The sequence below is a fragment of the Chiloscyllium plagiosum genome, chromosome 27, assembly GCF_004010195.1.
Source record: "Chiloscyllium plagiosum isolate BGI_BamShark_2017 chromosome 27, ASM401019v2, whole genome shotgun sequence".
Classification (NCBI taxonomy): domain Eukaryota; kingdom Metazoa; phylum Chordata; class Chondrichthyes; order Orectolobiformes; family Hemiscylliidae; genus Chiloscyllium; species Chiloscyllium plagiosum.
Window position 1 is genome coordinate 12,060,725 of NC_057736.1, and position 22,087 is coordinate 12,082,811.

Genomic DNA, 22,087 nt, shown 5'->3' on the forward strand with positions numbered 1-22,087 from the left:
GTATCTGTGAGCTGTCTGTGGGAGAGGTTTCTAACCCAGGTGTGTGTTGTGGTGTCCTCTCTGTTGTGTGTTGGTTTGGCCATTTTTTCTTTTAGTGCCGTTTTTTTTGCGTTGTGTGGTCCTGTTCTGTCCTATGGTGACGGCCTGTTCTATGGTCCGGGTCCATTCCTGATTGGTGGTTTTTGAAATTAATGATTTTTGGCGCGCAATTTCTTGTCTGTGTTTGTGAAGTCTGTTGTGAGCGTCTGTAATCATTACCAGGATCATCCTGAATCCATTCTGTCTGGCTGTATCCATGAACACCAACTAGCCACGAAACGACATGACCAGCTATCCTTAGTAGCCACACACGCAGATGACAAGCAACATGAATTCGACTGGGACAACACTACTATTATAGGACAAGCCAAACAGAGAACAGCCAGGGAATTCCTAGAGGCATGGCACTCATCCACAGATTCAATCAATAAGCACATCGACCTGGACCCGATATACCGACCACTGCAACGGACAGCTGGAACTGACAACTGGAAGCAGCAGATTCAAACCACTATAAATGCTGGAGGAAATATCACAGAAGCGCTTCACAGGAGGCTCCCAAGCACTGAGGATGTCACCTAGACAGGGGACGAAACGTCTGCAACACAAATTCCCAGCTCCGTGAACAGAACCACATCAGTTTAATACTGTTGGTCCCATTTTTTTTCAGATAGTGTAATTATTTTGCTGATCCTATTTAAATCCTCCTAACAACATTTTATTAATCACCTTGCCTTTTTATACCTTACACCTTCATTCTTTTCTTTTTGCTCCTGCCTTCCATTCTGTCACATTTCCTCTCCTTTCCCTGCATGTACTGACTTAAAAGTTTTGCATCTCGACTTTTTCTAGTTGAATAATTGTTAAACATGTTCTCTTGATGCCAGGTATTTCCAACATTTTCTGTTATCTAAAATTTCCAGTATATGCAGCACTACTTGTAGTAATGTGCCTTTTTACTTAGCGTTGTGCACAGACCATCTTTTCAAAAAAGGTCATTTTTCTTCAGTTACTTTATACACTTACTAAGGTGCAGATCTGAGTTGAATTTTGAAAGCCAAAGCTTTAATTTTGTTCCGATGAAAATTACACCCAAAACATTAATATCTTTCAACTTTATACAGACTTGGAGTTTTTACCCTTGTCTGTTCTGTTACCCCTTTCAGTATTACCTTGACCATTTCATGCACTTCTGTTAGAAATAAACTTTAGCCTTCATTTTCTCTTTCCAGCTATTGAACATGGGAGGACTATAAAATATTTTTTAAAAATGCATTTGAAATGTGTTGAATGACTTTGCACGTTTAACTTGCTAATTCTGACCTGATACTCTAGTTGCCTGGAGTGACTCTTAAAAGAATGCCTGCAACACAACACTTTCACCCTTTGAATTTTACTTTGAGTAGCTTCTTCAAAATTTATAAGATGGGAACAGATTTGCTTCATCAGATTTTTAGCCAGTTAAATAATATAAGATTTGATTCTTGCATTTCCAGCTATTTGTAATTGCCTATCCCTGCATTCTACCCAGCTGCCACGGCATAATAGTAGACCAGCTCCATAAGCTAGTAGCCATCCCTTCAGTTAATAAAGATTATTTTCTGTTTCTATGCTTTTATCTCCAGTTAAGTCGTGCTATTTATCGTGGGTTGCTGTATTTCATTCTAACAAATTTGTTGTAAAAGACCACTGTTATGCTTTATTAATATGGAAAATAGTGTCAAACCAGCGTCATGTTTGGCATATAGGATGTTCACAAAGTTATGATGTAACATGTGTAAATTTTACCTATTCAACTATTTTCATTTGCAAACCATTTTGGTTGAATAGTATATTAAATTATAATTGGGTTTTGCATGAGCGATTGGCAAATTCTACTGGGACAAAATTTGATACAATAGATCAAAATAGGGCAGTCTTTGCTAACAGTGATAAATGAGTGAAAGCTGTGATGGTGATCTTATGAGCATGGATCATTTAAAAAATATGAAAAATACTTTATTATTAGAACAATTTTTAGAAGCTTCAGTGTTTGCTTGTTAATCCAGTCATATTTATTTGAAATGCAACTGAACTCACATTAAATATAACACAAGTTGAAAACCAAAGGGGCAATTCTCTTAAAGAATACTTTTGACTTCTGGTTATTCTTAACACATGCATCACAATATTGCATAATGTTTTGCACATCTGCAGTACTTCAGTCATTAAAGATGACATTTAGCCAGTCAAAGCTCAAGCATTGTGGATGTGCAAAGCTTTTCCCGCTTCTTTTATTTTCTGGATGCTAAAACTTGTATTTCTGTAGGGCTGTTCACCTCCATACATGTTACAACCAATGAAATAATTGTAAAATGTAACTACTGTTGTAATGTAGGAAACAGCAGCTGATTAATGTCTAAATGCTGTCTAGCTGGTTTTCCACTTGGCCTGCATTTGACATTTTGAACTTGTGGTTTTAGTCCATTATGTTGACTACAAATTGTTTTTAAAGTAAGTGAGAGATTGACACTTGCAGCCTTGTATGGTGATTGGAGTTATGCCATTATATTTGTTGACTTAATACAGACGTAATGGCTATAGAATTTCAAACTCCTACCCCATAATTACTAGTCCCTGACTGTATTAGTTTAAAAATATACACCTTGTTCAATTTAACTTGACATAATAAGTCTTTGAAAATTGTTCTGAGAAATAAAAATAACAGGCTACAAACTACGGAGGCTGAACAAAATATTTTCGGGATTTTAGAGCGCTTTGGATGCAGTGATGTTGGTGATGATGAGAACTTCCATGTTCTGCAGTGTACTGTGCATCTAAAAATTTGAGCAGGTGGCTATTAGACGGCATCCTTCTGTTTTAACTTGTATTCCAATTTACCATCAGTTACAATATAGTTTTGTCAATGACTTTTTTGGAAGTATTTGATATATTGACTACAAAGTTTGCTTTCCTTGTCATTTGTTCCGTTACCACACCTAGGCATTCAAGGCATTTTTTAACTTTGGGAAAGACTATCTTCACACTCAGTACACTGTCCTGAAAAATGTGCAAGTAACTTTTTTTTGGACAGTTGTTAGCTGTCCTTGATAAACACTTGACATGCTGAGTGTTCATTGCTGGGGCCTTCATTGTGTACAAATAATTGCAATCATTTAAAATTGCTGAAACTGCAAGTACAAGGAATCTGTACAAGTTACACGTTACTCATTTCTCTCTCCTAATTTGAAAAATAAACTAAATGAATTCTAGTCCAATTCCACTATTGGATTTAAACCTATACCTTAAAATTACCCATCATTTGTAAATCAATTTGTATCATGGTAATACTGAGTTTATTGAGATGATTGTGGAATGGAAAATGTCTTGCTACACAATTGCAGTTGGAGTTCTTTTGAGATACTTTCTCATTGAAGTAGCCAGGAAAAAGTGTTCAAATGCAACAAGAACTGGACAATATTCAAGTTTTGGGCTGAAAAGTGGCAAGTAACATTTGTGCCACACAAAGCAGGCAACGGCTGCAAGATCAGGTCAGAGGTGAGGAATCCTGAATTGTGTAATTCACCACCTAACTTCCCAAAGCCTTTCTATGGTCAACAAAGCACAAGTCAGGAGTGAGATGGAATATTCTCCACTTGCCTGGCCCTGTATTAACTATTGCTGGATAATCTTGGAACTGCCCTGTCAACAGTAATGTTTAAGAAGGTGGCGTGCCATGTTCTCCATAACCATTGGGATGATCAAAAAAATGCAGACCTTGGCAGTATAGTTCATCTGGCAACATCTTTTCAAACATCTAAATTTTAACGTCCTGTCTGGGTCCTTGTAATTCTTCTCTTGCTCCTTCCTATCTTCCTGTAAATGTTAAGATTATTTTTAAATGTTCCTCATACTATTCTGTCCTCTCAAGTGTACCCCATCTTTTTGCAGTTTCAATTCATTGAATGGAGTTAATGACCATTCAAGTATGCAATGACAATCATTGAGATGTCAAAACTGTGCTTGATTTGGTGCTCTGCTCACAATCAAGCATGAGAGCACGACTGGTTGGTTATTCTTCATGCCTCGAGCTCTAAAGCAGTGGTTCCCATACATTTTCCCCCTATTAAACTCTTTCGAGACTCGCAAATTATCGGGACCTGTTAACTCAGGAGAAGTGTTGTTATTTGATCAGATATCCACATGGCGTTACTGCTTGTGACCTTGGCTTGCAATCCATTGGGGTCCTGACCTCTACTTTGGGAAACACTGATCTAAAGCAGCAAACCAATTGTGCCCCAGCTTTTGTATTGGCTGGGATAGCTAATGGTATATCCCAAGAATTAAACTTGCAGCTTTTACGAATTAATCTTTTTTGTTTAGGGAATCTGTAATTGACCATTTTTTTACCCTTGTAGATAAAGGTGAGCTACAACCTTGAATTGCTGCTGCCTGTGTGGTGATGCTGAGTGCCATTTGATGCGGAGTTCTGAGAATGTGACCCTGACATTGATTACATTTTTTGAAGATGCCCAATATTTATAATTTAATTTCTAACTTTATAGAAGACCTGGCTTGAATTTCAGTCAAGAATTAGATATGGGTTAATGTCAATATTTTTCGTTGGACAATAATTTGGATTCTTAACCTAAATTCTAAAGAGTCGAAGATTCACTTTGGACATGTCTTTACTTCTGGTTGCAATGTTCCATAATTAACCATCACTGGGGACCTTTTCTCATAAGTTAATTGGCTGTATCTGAGGTTTCCTTCAAGCCAGCTTTTAAATAATTACAAAAACACTAAGCGATGCACACACCTCCGAAGAAAGATTATTCTGTACACTTTTTAAGCCATAAAAGATTGATCCTTTCCTGTTAACTGAAACTAGTTGAGTTTTTGTGTTCTTGTACAAGGAGTAATCTTCCCATTCTTGTAAAGGGAGGGGGAATGTTGGTTAATCTGCTGGTCAGTGTAGAGTCAGAGGTACAGCACGGAAACAGACCCTGCAGGTCTGTTTCATGTCGACCATATATCCTAACCTAATCTAGTCCCATTTGCCAGCACTTAGCCCATATTCCTTAAACCCTTCCTATTCATGTACCTATCCAGATGCCTTTTTAAATGCTGCAATTGTACCAACCGCCTCCACTGCCGGGAGCTCATTCCATACATGTATCTCCCTCTGCATGAAGAATTTGCCCCATTGGTTTCTTTTATATCTTTTTTTCCCCCTCTAAACCTATGCCCTCTAGTTCTGGATTCACCAACCCAGGGAAAAGACTTTGTGTATTTATCCTATCCGTGCTGCTCATGATTTTGTAAACCTCTAAGGTCACCCCTCAACCTCCGATGCTCCAGGGAAAATAGCCCCAGCCTATTCATCCTCTCCCTATAGCTCAAATCCTTCAACCCTGGCAACATCCTTGTAAATCTTCTCTGAATCTTTTCAAGTTTTACAACATCCTTCCAATAGGAAGGAGACCAGAATTACATGCAATATTCCAAAATTGGTCTAACCAACACTCCGTACTGCTGTAACATGACCTCCCAACTCCTCTACTCAATCCTCTGACCAATAAAGGAAAGCATACCAAACACCGCCTTCACTAGCCTATTTACCTGCGACTCTACTTTCAAGGAACTAGCAAGTTTTTGAGAAGATTTGTGGCTCGGGTTGAAGTCCTGGATGTAGGTTTGCTTGCTCACCTGGAAGTTTATATGTTTGGGTTTCCTTGGGTTAGTGATGCCATTTCCTATGGAGATATCATTTTCTGTTCTTAAGGGGTGGTAAATGGAATCCAAGTCTGTTTGTTGATAGATTTCCGGTTGCAAGGCCATGCTTCTAAGAATTCTCGCGTGTTTTTCTGTTTGGCTTGACCTAGGATGGATGTGTTGTCCCAATCAAAGTGGTGAACTTCATCTGTATGTAAGGATACTAGTGAGAGTGGGTCATGTTTGTTTGTAGCTAGTTAATGGTCATGTATCCTGGTGGCTAGTTTTCTGCTTGATTGTCCAATGTAGTGTTTGTTACAGTTCTTGCACAGTATTTTGTAAATGGCATTAGTTTTACTTGTCTGTATCTGGTCTTACAAGTCCATTAGCTGCTCTTTTACTGTGTTAGTGGGTTTGTGGGCTACCATAATGCCAAGTGTCTGAGTAGTCTGGCAGTCATTTCTGAGATGCCTCTGATGTAGAGGATAGTGACTAGGGTTTCTGAAAGTGTTTGTCTACTTGTTTTAGGTTTGTTCCTGGGAAATTGGCGGACTGTTCATTGGGTACCCATTCTTTTTTAATATACTGTATAGCTGATTTTCCTCTGTTGATAATTCCTCTGCAGTGTGTGGTGTCTCGTTGAAATAATGTTCTAATGCAGCTTCGTTTGTGGATGTTGGGATGATCGCTTCTTAGTTCAATATTTGATCTGTATGTGTTTTCCTGTAGACGCTGGTTTGAAGTTCCTCGTTGGCTGTTTGCTTTACTGCCTCATCTAGGAATGGCAGTTTGTTGTTGTTTTCCCCCTCTTTAGTGAATTTTATGCCAGCAAGGGTATTATTGATGGTCTTGAATGTTTCCTCAAATTTGTTTCGTTTAGTGATGCCAAAAGTGTCATCCACATAGTGGACCCAAAGTTTGGTTGGATGGTTGGCAGAGCTGTTTGTTTGTCTTTGCATTACTGCCTCTACTAAGAACCCTGAGAGCCCATGGGTGACCTGTTGGTTTGTCTGTAGGTTTTGTTGAAGGTGAAGATTTTCAAGAAGACATTCAAGGAGCTATGAACCTGTCCTCCAAGGTCTCTTTGTTCAGCAACACTCCCCAGGACCTTAGCATTAAGTGTATAAGTCCTGCTCTGATTTGCTTTTCCAAGATGCAGCACCTCGTGTTTATCTAAATTAAACTCCACCTACTTGGCCCATTGGCCCATCCAATCAAGATCCTGTTGTAATCTGAGGTAACCACCTTTTGCTGTCCACTATATCTCAAATTCTGCTGTCATCTGCAAACTTAGGAGTTATACTAAGTTCACATCCAAATCATTTATATAAAATGATGAAAAGCAGCAGAGCCAGCACTGATCTTTGTGGCACTCCACTGGTCACAAGCCTCCAGTCTGAAAAGCAACCCTCCACCACCACCCTGTTTTCTACATTCGTGCTAGTTCTGTATCCAAGTGGCTAGTTCTCCCTGTATTCCATGAGATCTAACCTTATTAACCAGTCTCCCATGGAGATCCTTGACCAACGCCTTACTGAAGTCCATCTGCCATCATCAATCCTCTTTGTTACTTCAAAAAACTCAATCAAGTTTGTGAGACATGATTTCTCATGCACCGAGCCATGCTGACTGTCCCTAATCATCCTTGCCTTTCCAAATGTATGAAAATCCTGTCATCTAACATCTGATTAGAGATGTTCCCAATAATATTTTTGTGCCCTTAGCATTACAATGATTTGGGTGTTAATTTTTTTAAACTTATCTTGGACTCATTTCAAATGATAGACTTCAACTAGATGTCCCTTTTAAAAACTTCATTGCAAACTAGTATTTTCTTAAGGCTTGATGACAAATTTTGTCAACCTGCTTCTCTAGAATTATACCTTTGGATAAAAATATGCAGGAATCTTAGAAAAAGGCAGGAGATTGGCAGTAGGTAATAAAACCAGTGCAGGTGCAATGGAACTGTCACAGCAATAGAGTTTGGGAATTTTTTGGTATGTTAAATTGTATAAATGAAAGTTGTTGAATCTGTCATAAACATGTAACCCCTTGATGCTTCAGTGAAATGTAAAAAAGGGAATTTGTGCTGTGGGTGTGCACGGAGTGGTTTCTGTGTAAGAGATCAAAGTTCATTTTGGGCATTGAAGATTTTTAAAAGACTTCCTTGCTTTAAAAGCAATGCATTGACCCAAGTATTTCCTTATTTAGATAACTAATCTTTGCAAGAAATCTTCTGGTTTTGTACTGAACAGTGTTTGCATGTGTTTTTTGGATATTTATAGGAGTAAGCATCTGTCTCAATATTTTCTTATTATATGCCCAGCCTCCTGATCTAGAGATAGGGGTACTACTACTGCACCACAAAGGACTGCATATACCTGTGCCATCTACTGATAACTAATTGTTGTGTCGTTATTGAATAAAGTTATTTTTGGTAAATCCATCTTTAAAACCTGCTATAGGTATCTGGTAACTGGAAAATGTTTGTGTTCTTGATGTGAATCGCATTGACTGGAAACCTTTTATGGCAAAGACCTATATGATTGGAATAGTCTCCTCCTGTGCTATGTTGTTTCTATAATTTTGAATTGCACGTCTCTACTGTCACCTTCCCTGACACCAGTGAACAGGCTTGGAGCCTTCTAACCTATCTAGCCTTGTGTAACTTAACAACTGGTCCATTCAGAAACCTTTACATTGCTAATGCTGTGTCTAATCTTGTGTTATAATTGTGGGGTCAACTTGATTTAGTGTCCTGGGTAACTCGATGATCACATTACTTTTCCCACAAGCTCTGAACTTAATTTTGCCCTCCTTGGTTGAACCAGCAAATAAAGCTGTTCTATATTATTTGGATGATATAGCTGGCATCATTACCACATTTGAGTGTTCAACAAGGAGGCAGGCTTGGTGGTGTTTTTACAGAAGCATGTACCAGATGTTTTTGGTTGGAACAGCTGCTATGTTTTACCCATCTGTTGTCTTAATCTGCTTAGTATCTGAGGAATGGATAGTGTTAACTGTTGCATATGCATGACAAAATGCACATGGCACAATTTGGTTGCAGTATGAACAATATTATAAAGCTAGGATCTTTTATATGCAGGTGAATGTACAGTCCTTTTGGAGTCCAGGATGCATTCTGCAGGTTATGGATTACATAATGTAGAACAAATTGGAAAAATAAGGCAGAACATGAACATGAAACAAAAGGGGGGAGAGAAGACGCCACAAGAGGGTTCGCTGGCTTTGTGTACGAATTGTGAAATTGGTTGCATGTAAGTCATAGGACGCACAGGATCCTGGGCTTTAAAAATAGCGTCATAGTGTCAAAAGGTGAAGAAATTATGGTAAACTTGTTGCTTCTATCTCTGGGCACTGTGCTTAAGAAGAATGTAAGGGCATCAGAGAATGCAAAAAAGAATCAGGAGTATGATTACAAGTATGCAAGACATCAGTTATGTGGATAGATTAGAGGAGCTGGGATTGTTCTTGTTTGAGAAGAGACAGGAGATTTTATGGCGGGTGTTCAAAATCATTTAAGGGTCTGGACAGAGGAGATGGGAGAAACTGTCTTTAGTGGCTTGGGCTGACAAGTGGCAAGTAACGTTTGTTTAGAATACCAGGCTATAACCATCAATAGGAGGCAATCTAACCACCACACCTTCATATCCAGTGGTGTAGTCATCACTAAATCCCCACTATCAACATCCTGGTGGCTATGATTGAACTGAAACTCAACTGGACTTGGCGCACACAAACACCGGCTGTTGGAGCAGGTCAGAGGTTAGGAATACTGCAGTGAATAAATCACGACCTGACTTCCCGAAGCCTGTCCACCATCTACAAGCCAGACATCAGGAGTGTGATGGGTAGTGTCAACATTCCAGGACAAAGCAGCCCACCTCTTTGGCACCATATCCACAAACATCCACTCTTCTTCCCCCCCCCCCCCCCCCCCCACTCTCACTCAGCAGTATGCACGATCTACAAGATGCAGTGCAGAAATTCACTTAAGATCCTCAGCACCTTTTGAACCCATGACCACCAGCAGCTTGCTGCCACCACCACCTCAAGGACAACTAGGAACAAGCAATAAATGCTGACCAGTCAGTGACACCCACCTCCCACAAATGAATGAATAAAGAATTGAGTTGGAAGACATTTAAAAAAAAATGTCCAGATAGGAAATTTTTAAGTGGTTAGGGATCTGGAATACACTCTGTAATGGAGACAAATTCAATTGTAAGGAAATTGCATTATTATCTGTAAACCAGGGTTCCAGAGCAGGTTAATGTGGGACAAGATGAGTTATTCTTGCAGAACACAGAATGGACTTGTGTAAGCATTTATAATTCCACTAGATTCCTGAGGAAACCAGGTCCAAGCACCAGCAATCTTGTAACATACTACTTAATACCTTCCAAAATATGATTGTGACATGAACTGGCAATTAGGTTAGTTCGTTCATTTGCCAGTTGCTTTTTCTTTTGTTTTGGAGGTTAGAAGGATTGATATAAATAAGTACTCACTGTAGAAGATCTATCACTTCCATTTTACAGACCTACTATTCCCAGTTTGCAAAATGTATATTGGCACTATTTTCTTGGTGTTTATTTAACTTTATAACCTGCAAGTTTATCAAGCAGTGTAGAGCTGTGCCACTTGCCTGTGAACAGCATCTGAACCAGAGGCTTTCTTTTGAAGATTAGCTAGCCATGTCTCCAGGCAGAATCAGCACTAATTCATCTCTGAATGCCACCACATGCTGGATCAGAACATCCAGCATAAGATTGTCTATCTGGAGTGTATGGGCAAATCTAGTTTTAACATTCTCAAGCTAATGGAATTCTGATAGCATCAGAATGGAGAGGAATATTTGCTACAAGTTGCATTTACAAGTTACAGTTTATAAATGCTGATTGAACTATGACATTCCTGGTGTGGCTTAAAATCTACAAATGTAACTGCTAATAAACTGCATTTGCAGCACTGTATTAATTCCCCAACCCTGCCTTCACCCCCAGAAAAACTATCCACTTCCTCTTTTTTGCAGCTGTCATCAGGAAATAAGGTAAGTCTTAACTATACTTAGGCATTTTGCTTTCTTTTTGGGAGCATGCTATACAGGAAAAAGCTTAGGAAAGCACTGAAGTATGGTTCTTTACATTTCTTTGCCACTGTTGTGTTAGGTAAATCTTTTTCTTTAAGTTAAAGCAGCAGGAATGTGAATAACTTCATGTTTTTAAGTCCAGAGTTTGTATTTCTTCAAATTTCACCTATTTAGGCTCAGTTCCCTGGAAACATAACTGCTACTGTGCTTCTCCAATTTTGATAAACTGGCATTTCCTTCCTTCTCCAGTGGAATGTGATTTTAGTTTTGAGTGTGTGTTGCTGGAAAGGCGTAGCAGGTTAGGCAGCACTAGAGGAGCAGGAGAAGGGCTTTTGCCTGAAACATCAATTCTCCTCGGATGCTGCCTGACCTATGCTTTTCCAGCACCACACCTCCAGCATCTGCAGTCCTCGCTTTCGCCTAGGTGATTTTAGATTTATTTGATGACTGATTTATAGAAGTTTGAGGACCTTATTAAATATATGGCATTGTTCTAAAAAAAAACTTTGCTTTCCTCAGGGTTGGGTACACTTGGCACTTCACTCTTGCTGCCTCTGAAAAAGGTGAAGTGGTGGGTACAGTGGGCAAAGGAAATAAATCCAGGAACCTGAAGTTTGTGAAAATTTTGTAAATTGTTACAAAGAGCCTTTTTATTTTTAAATTCTTAGTATCCTGCACATGATGGACAAGCTCATATAAAAACATTAATATATTTATGATTTGCTCTCCTGGATTTGGCCCATGTAAATCCTGTCCCTATTACACCCAGAATATGGTCAAGGGTTCCAATTTATGGTTTCAGATAAATCATTCATTAAGCTGGCAGACGAGCAGAGGATGAACTACTTGCATCCTTTACTCACCTTGGTTGCAAAGTTCAGTTTAAAAATTCAACCCTTCCATTATGGTTACCTTTTCTCCCTGACCCAAATGAACTTGTGCTTTTAACAGGAACCAATTTAACCAGGCTTTCTCGAGTTAGCAATGAATTTATTGATTACTAAACACTATTTAGTAACACAATATAGAGATAGCAATGAGCAGAGTCCAAAAAGGTTTGTCTCCTGAATTGTTCATAAAGAACAGATGGCTGAGATTGACCTCCACTGCAACAGTCTCATTGATAGTCAAACGGGTAGTTTCGTTGTTCTTAGTTTTGCAGGTTTGTTGAAATTCTGTTGATTTAATTCTTTTTGACTATGGCTGAATTCCACTATTCATGGTGAGGAAAAGTCCTTTGTCCTGTTTCCATTTGTCTGGCTTGCAGTGCTAGAAGTGAGCTAGCTACTTTGAGTCCTTTTTACATACAATGCAGTTGACGTCAGGATAGCTCTTAGATTTGTGATCTTTGCAGCATGCTAACCCTTGTGCTGGCTGACAGGCATATTCAGTCCCACTAACACTCCAATAGAGTTGAAAATAGCTTTTTAACTCTGTTATTGCATATTCTTAAGGGGAAAATCACATGTGCTGCAGTTTAGGACATAATCAGAAAGTGGCTTGCTATTATCTCTGGTCATGAAATAACAGTCCTATCTGTTTTGACTTGCTGCGTCCTGTTCCCAAAAGGAGGGTGGTTTGAAATTCCCTTGCTGTTTTTAGCTACAATATTGTGTGTGTGTGGGGGATTCTTTTTCAGGCAGCTACTTAATATACATTAAAAAAATGTATTTTTCAAATTATACCTAGATGTCCCAAGTACTTCAGGGTCTGACCTGTGATTATGATACATAGTCTGCTTAGTTTCCCGTATCATTCACACAGTGAATGAATGATTGAGTGTTTAGTGTCTGTTTCTTCAAAAATAGCATCCTGGGTCTGCATTGCTTTACATCTGTAGTTGATTCATTTTTTTCTTTAAATTCTTAATATCAAGAAGGAATATGCTGTTTTCCACTTTGCATAAGGCTTTCCCTTTTCTCCCTCTTAACCCATCTGGATTTTTCTAACCTCTTTGTTTGTTTAAAAAAATTGTCTCCGTGAATTCTCTCTTTGGAATCAATTCTGTTCACTAACTTTTTTTCTATATGCGACCAACTTGAATGCAATTTAAGGTTTGCGTTCTTAATATAGAACAAAGTTTCTAATAGTGTGGTTCTCAATTCATGAACACGGCAATCCATATATGATGCTCAACTTGAAATCTCACTGGTTCCTTTCTGTTATAATTAATGGCTGTCCTTATTACAGGCAGAGGGAGAAGACAATTTGAAGAAGATGCAACTGATGGAGCTAGCTATTCTTAATGGAACATACAGAGATGCCAATATCAAAGCACGTAAGGGACCTGCATTTTAGTTTGCAAATTATTTTCATTTATTTCATGGCATTATATTAAGTTAAGATAATGTGGAAGTGGCGGTGTTGGACTTGGGTGGACAAAATAGAAAGCCACATGGCACAAGGTTTGTAGTCCAACAGGTTTATTTGAAGTCACAAGCTTGTGATTTCAAATAAACCTGTTGGACTTTAAGCTGATGTTGTGTAACTTCTGACTAAGTTTGTAACCTACTGCATCACTTTGGATACTATGATTTCATCTGTCAGTGTGAAAATTTTGCATTTATGTAGCATCGTTAATAATGTCATTTCATGAACAGGAAGGCTGAAACATTTAAGGAAAATTTGAAGTAAAAGTTTTCTGATGCATCTAAAAAGAGAAAAATAAAGAAGTGTGACAGCTTAGGTATGGAATTCCAAGGTTTGGGGCCTGCACCTCTGAAAACCTGCCAATGAATAATTTAAAATGAAAGGTTCCAGGGACCAGAATTAGAAGGCAGCAGGAATTGAGGACTAAAGCTGAACGAGGTTACAAAGATTTGCAGAATAAGACCAGGGAGGGATTTGAAAGCCAGAGTGAAATGTTTATGATTGGCTTCTATTTAAGAAACTTCTCAATGTAGACCAGTTAACAGAAAAGGTTGAGTGGAACATTTTGTTAGCATATGAGCAGCAGGGTTTTGTTTTAATTTCTGAATGACAAAACTGGATGTGCCAAGGAACAGTCAAGTCTAGGGAGCAGGTGCATGAGTGAGATTTTCTGAAGCTGAGGGAAGGATAAAGTAGAAGGTATTTGAACGTAGCAAGATATCAGGGTTATTATCTTTACGCACACTGAAGTAGCTAGTGATAGTGGTTGACTCACCTATATAAGAACAGGTGTAGGCCATTCAGCCCCTCAAGCCTGTTCTACCATTCAGTGAGGTTATGGCTGATCTGTGGCCTAACTCAGTGTACCTGCCTTTGGCCCATATTCTTTAATGCCTTAGTTTAACAAACATTTATCTGTCAGATTTAAATTAACAACTGATTCAGCATCCACAGCCATTGTGGAAGAGAATGCCAAACATTTTACCACTGTGTTGAAGTGCTTCCTAACATCTTTCCTGAACAGTCTGGCCCTAATTCTCAGATTATGCCTCCTAGTTCCAAATCCTTTAAATAATTTGTGACACAATCTCCTGGATTGTAATCTTCAATGTTCTTCATATTTTGTCATAAACAACGCGTTTGGGAGAAGTAAAGGAAGGGTGATGGTGGGGATAGAGTTGGTGGGTGACTGAGAAATTTAAATGGTTCATCTATTTTTAAAATTGGATACCTTTTAAGCTGCTGACCATTTTCTAATGAAACGGAATAAAGCTTATTTAATGCCTTTTGGAAGTTTGCACTTTGAGGTTGCTGATATGTGAGAGTGACTTTTAAGTCTATAATATTTGGTGATTGTGGGGTGGCAACAAACCTCGCTTAAAATTATCCAATTGTCCAAGTTAAGAGCCAGAAGAAATGGAAAGTAAATGATTTGTTCTATTGACGAGTTCTGAATTTGAGTGGTCAGTTTATCTATTAAATGTTCATTAAACTTAATTGTAACTATTTTTGTCAGCATGCTAAATACTTATTTTGTGATCAGTTTTGTTTTCAGTTTAATCTTTTGAACTGTGAAGGGATAGATTAAAATTTTCTTTTGTGAGTGGAGTATTGTCTCAATTTTTTTTAATCCACTTCTAAAATATTACCTTGCATTAAATCGGTCTTCTGATCTGCAATTTTATGGGTTTTCTTTCAAAATATTCACTTGCATGATTGTGCAAAAGTATGTGGCTTTGCATACTGAATACATGAATGAGATGATGCCAGTTTTATGGGACCAAACAAGTATTTAGATTCTAGAAGAGTCTGCTGTATTATGATTGCTGCTTTTTTGAGGGATGATTGCAGTTGATTTTAGCTTGCAATTTAGGTGATGGGAATTGGTCAACAGTTATTTCTTTCTAACTGCCTCTGGCCTATTTTGGTGATATATAGCATCAATGTTTATCATGCAAGCTCACTGATTTACAAGACTGGAGCTAAATACTGCATGTGCTAGAAATCTGATTTTTAAAATGTGCAGAAAATGTTGGAATTACTTATCAGATCAGGCAGTGTTTGTGGAGTGAAACAGTTATCATCATTTCAGGTTCCCAACCTTGTCAACTAGTTCTGATGATAGGTCTTTCACCTAAAACATAACTTGTATTTCTCTACACAGTTGCTGCCTTACCTGCTGAGAATTTCCAGCATTTCTTGATTTTTATTTCCACGTTGGTTTTTTGATAGATATTTCTCAAAATAAATTCAATAGACAACTGGCATCACCTTGCATGTACATAAAAGTAACTGCGTTTGGTAAACTTTTGTATAAATTGTGCACCTGCTCACTTGAATGCAGCTGAAAAAGTAAAAGTTCTATACTATAGAATGTAAAAATGCCAGTGCCACTGTACATGAGAATAATTGAGGCATGCATCTGTTTATTCACTAACAGCTCATCTGAGATCTGTGGGTAATATAACATTTGAAGCTCAACGGATTGTTTCAGCAAAAGATATCCACTTTAGGAATTAGAATTTGATTTGAATAATACACGTGTTTTTGATTGAAAAATCTGAAATGTACACATTGCTTTCATCATACCTATATCATTCTGAAATGGAAGTGTTTAAAAAGAGATTTTACAAAATGAACCTAAAGACCAGAGGATTAGGTTCACAATATGACACTCCATTCCCTGATCTCAAATGACTGGTGTTAATGGTGCTTATCATATGGCTTATTTAAACCACAGATTTATGTCTACTTTTTGCAGTGAAATTTGCTGTCTGTATCACTGTTTAGTTTGTGCTGTCTGTTTCTTTAAAAATTTGCCTGGTGAATAGTGGTAATGGAGAAATCAGCTTGCAGTAGGGCTGCTTGTGGTGGGACGTGATCATTGCATGGACTAATTTCCTGTTTTCCTTCCCTATCATACTTTTTTCTTTAATTCTTTCCCTCCTGTTTCCTGTTTACCATCCTTTTTTCCCCATCCTCTCAATCCCTGTTGCTTACTGCAGCTACCCTTGCCTTTTCTCTTGCAGCAACGTCACAGGGTCCACGGCTGATAACTGGACCGGCTGCACCCATGCTTCCACCAGCTGCCTTGCGTGCCTCTACGCCAGCTGGTCCTGCCATAATGAATATAATTAGGCCAATTCAGACAACTGCAGTTATGCCTAATGGAACCCCTCATCCAACTGCCTTAGTGCCATCTTCTCCAGAAGCTGGTATAATCTATACAACACCCTATGAATACCCATATGCTCTGGCACCAGCTGCATCTCTACTGGAATATCCAATGGAGCCAAGTGGGGTTCTAGGTAAGCAAAGTCAAAAAGTAAGACTAATCAGTGTTGACATGTAAATTTAATGTCTTTCGGCAATAATTTATTAATCTTGAGCTTAAATATTGTTACTTGAAGTTAAAAGATATGGCTGTTTCCTTTTAAAGGAGAACTGAGAATTGTCGTGTCCTTTTATACTGTGTTGAACAAGTATATTCATGTAGCCAAATGAAAGTGAAGTTATTTGCATTGAATCAAAGCAAATTGATTTTGTCCATTTTTACATAAAGCGCTTAGATTCAAAATATTAAGCAGAGTTTGCCACCACATGATTAAATTCTCTCAACTGTACTGCTTTTAATTCTGGTAAAATTGAATTTTTAATCTTTTTTACTTATCACTGACTACTAGATGCATCCAATGCTGAATGGAGTAAATATGAATTTCTATTCATAATGTGATTTATACATTTGAAATCAGTTTATGTAAGGAAAAACTTTCTGTTGACTGCAAGCATGCTGTAGAAGCTGGGAGTTATTCATAGTCTAGGGTGTGGCAGTGGAAGAGGAAGCCAAAAATAGTGATATGCTTCATTGAATAATGTTTTTTTCCTTTTTGATGTCATTTTTTTTTTAAAAGAAAAGTGCTATGTACAATATAAACTGTAAATCTGTTATTTTGCTGTGCTTAACAACTTGCCCTGTAGAAGCTAGTTTATAATAACTGGAAATAATAAAATTGAGATGCTTGCAATGGTTTAGTACAGCACGCAAGTACAAAAATACCCGTCTTGGCTAGTAGTTGGGGAAATGACTGCATGTTACAGCCCTTTGAGAAAAAGTAATGGAACAGAAAGTGAAAATTTGCAATTTGTGAATAATCATTTCACTTGAAATAGGTGCTGTATGCAAGGCCAATTTTTATTGCCAATTTTTATACAAGTGAGGTGCTTTCTAGACTATTGAGGGCAGCCAAATGTCAGCCTGATTGCTGTGTTAAGTCCAGTGTATTCCTTTCCTTTAAAGGATCTTGGTATACTAGATGGACTTTTAAGGCAATCCTGTTGTTTCATGGGGGTATCATTCCCAGTTTTAGGTTTTATTCAACTAATTGCAGATAAATTCTCCGACTGCATGTGGTGAGATTTAAATTATTATCTTTAGCTCATTAGGCATCAGGACTGCTAGTCTAGTAACATGGCCACTATGCTTTCATACCCATAATGCCAGCTTGTATTATGAAAACGTTTCATTTACTCCCATTGGGCTACAGTAAACTTGTATATTTGGGATGAGAAAATAGATGTTTGTTATTACAGCCATACAGTCATACTGAATTTTTGTTCTATTTATGTGAAAAGGGAACACACAAAATCTAGCCTACCTTCACTTTTCACAAATACAACTTAAATAAAATTGTCAATGTTATTTGCCTCTCACTCTTGAGTCTTTCCTGCCATTCAATTCAATCAGATTCCAGGTTACCCAGTTCTTAGTTAAAAACAACATTAATCATTCAGCAGGAATGTGTGCACGTAAGACATGGGGTTTTCAAGCTGGTAAGAAGCTTAATCATTGAAAGTTCATAAAGTTTGTTATGCAATTCTTAAGACTGAAAGCAATGGATTCTTTCAAATGAAGATGTCTAATTGTCTTACCTTGCTAATTGTTTGTTCTTAGGTATGGCTTTTCCAACAAAAGGCTAAGAATGCATGGGACATGTGTCTGAATCCTCAGGAAAAATAACTTCAGAAGAAGTGAAGAGTCTGACCAAGCACATTGAAACACAAGCAGTATAGCGATGCTTATTTTGGGTACAGGGTGTTCAGTATTTGGCAGGCTTTACCATATCATACAATATACCTTAAGACTTAAGGACACGTTCAGTGGTTTAAACTACCTAAAGCACTTTTTTGAGACAAATGTACACTTGTAGCGATTGTTGAAAAATGGATACACTGAAGACCTGATTTGGAAGAATGTGATATCACATATATCCTATCAAACTACTTGGACAAGCAAGGAGCTGATATGTACGGTGATAATCAAAAAGTACCAGAATTAAAGGGGTTTCTTTCAGCTTTTCCACAAACTGTTAGATTTCAAAAGTGAAAAATAATTTAAATCTTTTTTTAATTGTAGGTGCTTGCACCACTTTAAGAATTACATATGAACCAGTAAATTTACTGAAAACTGCTCCAAATCAGCATATTGTTTATCCTTTGAGCCTGTTAAAATTCTACATCAGAATGGAAAATTGCAAGAAAAGTGTCAGGCACTGGGTAATATAGTGGATTAGAACAATGTTTGTTCCTGTTTATTGTCTGGGTTTAAATCCAGTGCAAATTAAATAACACTGTCATTGTTCTTTTAATCCTCAATGTCTGTGTACATTTCTGTCCAGTTTTCCAGTAGTTATAGGTCCATAATTTTTAAGTGCTGATAATTCAAGAATAAATGGACACAATGTTCATGATTTACCATAAATTAGTTGAGGAAATTCTGAAATCTGTGGTGTTCTTTGACCCATATGAATACGGCATTAATGTTTGGAAAGACTTGACCTTGCTGATTGAAGGCCAGATGAAGATGATTACTGGAATCATAGCTGGTCCCAAGCTTTCTTCGTCTACCAAACATTGCTTCTTTTTCTGTAATAGTTGGTTAGTGCTTTGGTCTCAGTAAAAACATTAATCTGTAAGCATTGGTAAATTAACCCATAACCTGCTAACTGAAGAGAAATTATAATTTGCAAACAAATGCTGTAGCTAAGGCTTTATGGGTTTATCATTACGTTGTGGAACTTCTTGGTGCCTGTGAATTGGATCCAGATTTGGTGAAGCTTTAAAGAATGCTTTAATTAATGTCTCAAAGGAAATTCTGCTGTAAAACCTGGAAATGCTGATCCTGACCTCCTTTCCTGTTGGTACTGCAAAACATGTTCTGAATTAGTCAAGTACATTTCTTTTTTTAATCTGTGATAGAGCAAGAGGTATTGGAATCTGATCTTCTAGCACACATGCACACTAACCACTGATCAACCTTTGTAACACACTGACACTTGCCAAACTGGCATTCGTGATCCAAATCTGCAGTGTTTCAATCTCTGCTTGGTGCAAGGCTCATTTATTTTTGTACTTTTTTTAAATTTTTTTTTACTAACTGCTTATCAATGGATGCTGATGGGTTTTACTGTGGTTCCAGATCTCTCTTCTGCACTAAGTTCCATTTGTAAACTGATGCCCACAATTTTTCTTGAATATTTACTGGTGCTAACTTACTTAACCATATAGCACAACAGTATAATTAAGTAGATAACTTGTGTGCTGCTGTTTACCTAACAACACAAAACTTGTTACAAGGTCCACAGAAATCTTAAGGGTTTGAAAAGAGACACCACTCATTCTATATTGTTGAAATTGGGAATGGACCCATGTTTAAAAGAACTTTTGTAGGTTATGGTGAAACCTGCCTTCTAAATGCTAGTTATATGTATATGTAACATGTAAATCAGTCCTAGCACAGTAAGACATGACTGAGTTTGCTTTATGACTGCATTGTTAAATACAAAGCAGTTTTCTGGTCAAAAAAAAATTGCCCTTCAGGATTTGAAAGAATTTTTCCTGACGCTATTGAGAAAAATTCTGTAATTACTACTTTTGACTACAGGGTTCATTTTAATCAGTTTACAGTAATCCTATCGATTTACGTCCAGTTTTAGGATTTTGAATTTCAAGAAAAATTGGATTTCAGGAAAGGAGAAGCTTAGAGCTTAAGTGCCAATTGTTAGGAAATTATTGATTCTAGAAATGGGAGGTATTATCACACTCTTAATAAATTACAATTAAAAGTGAATGCAATCTTGTAGGTTTTTGTCAGTTTTTACACGCTGGGATAATCCAAGCAGCTAACATTGACCATGAGGCTGCATTTGAGTATTTAGATAAAAAAATGATGCAATTAATACTCAGGCCGCCATTTAGATTGTCTGTATGCCGATATTAAGCAATTTCCATCCCAAAATGTTCAGATATACTACTTTGGCCAAGTTGTTCTCACTGAATGAGTGTAAATGCTCGCCTGACCTTTAGCTCTTAACTGCAGTATCTGAAAGAGACTCTTTAACAGCCCCAGTGCATAATACTAAGAGATAAGCAGTTAGTAAAGCAATATTATCTGGCAAGACTACCTAAATTTACTTTTGCATAATTTTAAGTCATTGTATGTTATTGAATTGTGTACTACACCAATTTTGAGTTTTATTCTAGAAAAAATATTCTAACTCTCTTTTGGACTTGTTACAATTTAACTAGGTGCGATGGCAACTAAAGTTCGGAGGCATGATTCGCGTGTCCATCCTTACCAAAGGGTTGTGACCGCAGACAGAGGTTAGTTTAGACTTGTTGCCAAAATGGCATTTACTTTGATCAATATTAAAGCTGTCACTTTGAGTACAGGAAGTACTTGGGTTAGTGGATTGAGGAGCATGAAATGACCAACTATTTTATTCCAGTCATTAATAAAGAACACTACAAATCTAAGAACAAATTCTTTACATTCCTGAATGATACACGCAGTAATTGAGAAGTCAGGAAAATGAAAACCGGTTTTACTTGCACTGAATCTAGCCATTCTTGGTTGTTGCAAATTCACTCCATCCATGACTTTGCAAAATAAACTAATTGTATAGAATAAAAGTACACTGTATGCGTTTTTATAAGACAGGACTAGTTGCTGAAGTTTTGGAGTTTTTAAATCGGAAGCTCAAAGTTATGAAGCTACTAAAATGTCCTCACTCTCTCATCTAATAAGTGCTTCGAGCATCCTAGATCAATTCTTACCTTTTAATGTTTGCAAAGTAATATAGATCTGATAAATCAGGAGTATTATAATGGCTGGTTCCAAATTGGTTAGTTGCATTTAAGTTCTAGGACAGTAGTGTGGGCTTGTACAATAATTTAAAAAGCATTAAATTTGAAATATTTCAAAAATGTTTTTTCACTAGCTAGAAAGCCTTTTGACTAGTTACTACATCATTAGTTTAAGGTTAGAATAGTAGCTCTTGCAGCTGGAATCATTCTTTATAAGTAAAGCCTGAACAGATGATATTCAACCCTCTACATAAATTTGAAATGTTTACCGTTAACCTTGGTACCTGAGGATTTGTGATAGGTCTGCAAATATTTGAGGGTTATGCCTACTCTGATAAGACTGTTCAATTTTGCACTGAGCTTGTATTTCTATTTTTTTTGTTCTCTGCAAATGTTTTGCTCCTGATTTAGTCTTAATAAAACATTAGTGTTCTAGCTTTCCTGTGTTGGAATTTTTGCCCTGGTAACTACTGTTTGAATTTTTTTGTTCTACGATTTTACTTTCTTGTGGCATTTCATTATATTTAAAATAGTGCGTTTAATGTTCCATTTGAAATTGAAGGTTAACCTGCTCCAGGTAGCACTAGCTAGAATGCTTCCAAAGTTTGTGCTTGTGGGCAGAAGAGGTGTTGAAATTATTTGAATGTACATTTTTGGTTCCATCTTTCCCACAATCCAAAGTATTATGTATATATTGTACAATATGTACCTGCTGTAGAGTCTCCT

General features: G+C 37.4%; 1 protein-coding gene across 8 annotated transcripts in view; it reads left to right on the forward strand.

The window, feature by feature from the left end:
* The window catches only part of qkia (QKI, KH domain containing, RNA binding a), a 109,402-nt gene that overhangs the window by 82,351 nt on the left and 4,964 nt on the right, over positions 1 to 22,087 (forward strand). For 3 of the 8 annotated variants that reach the window (XR_006315641.1, XR_006315643.1, XR_006315642.1), the window contains exons 5-7: positions 13,040 to 13,127; positions 16,225 to 16,527; positions 18,171 to 20,878. Coding sequence is in view for 5 of the 8 variants with exons in the window: in XM_043717412.1 (XP_043573347.1) it covers positions 13,040 to 13,127; positions 16,225 to 16,527; positions 20,804 to 20,878 (466 nt within the window). In the remaining 3 variants the exon portion in view is untranslated. The remainder of the gene's footprint in view (positions 1 to 13,039; positions 13,128 to 16,224; positions 16,528 to 18,170; positions 20,879 to 22,087) is intronic. The other 5 variants (XM_043717412.1, XM_043717416.1, XM_043717413.1 and 2 more) reach the window with 2 other exon arrangements.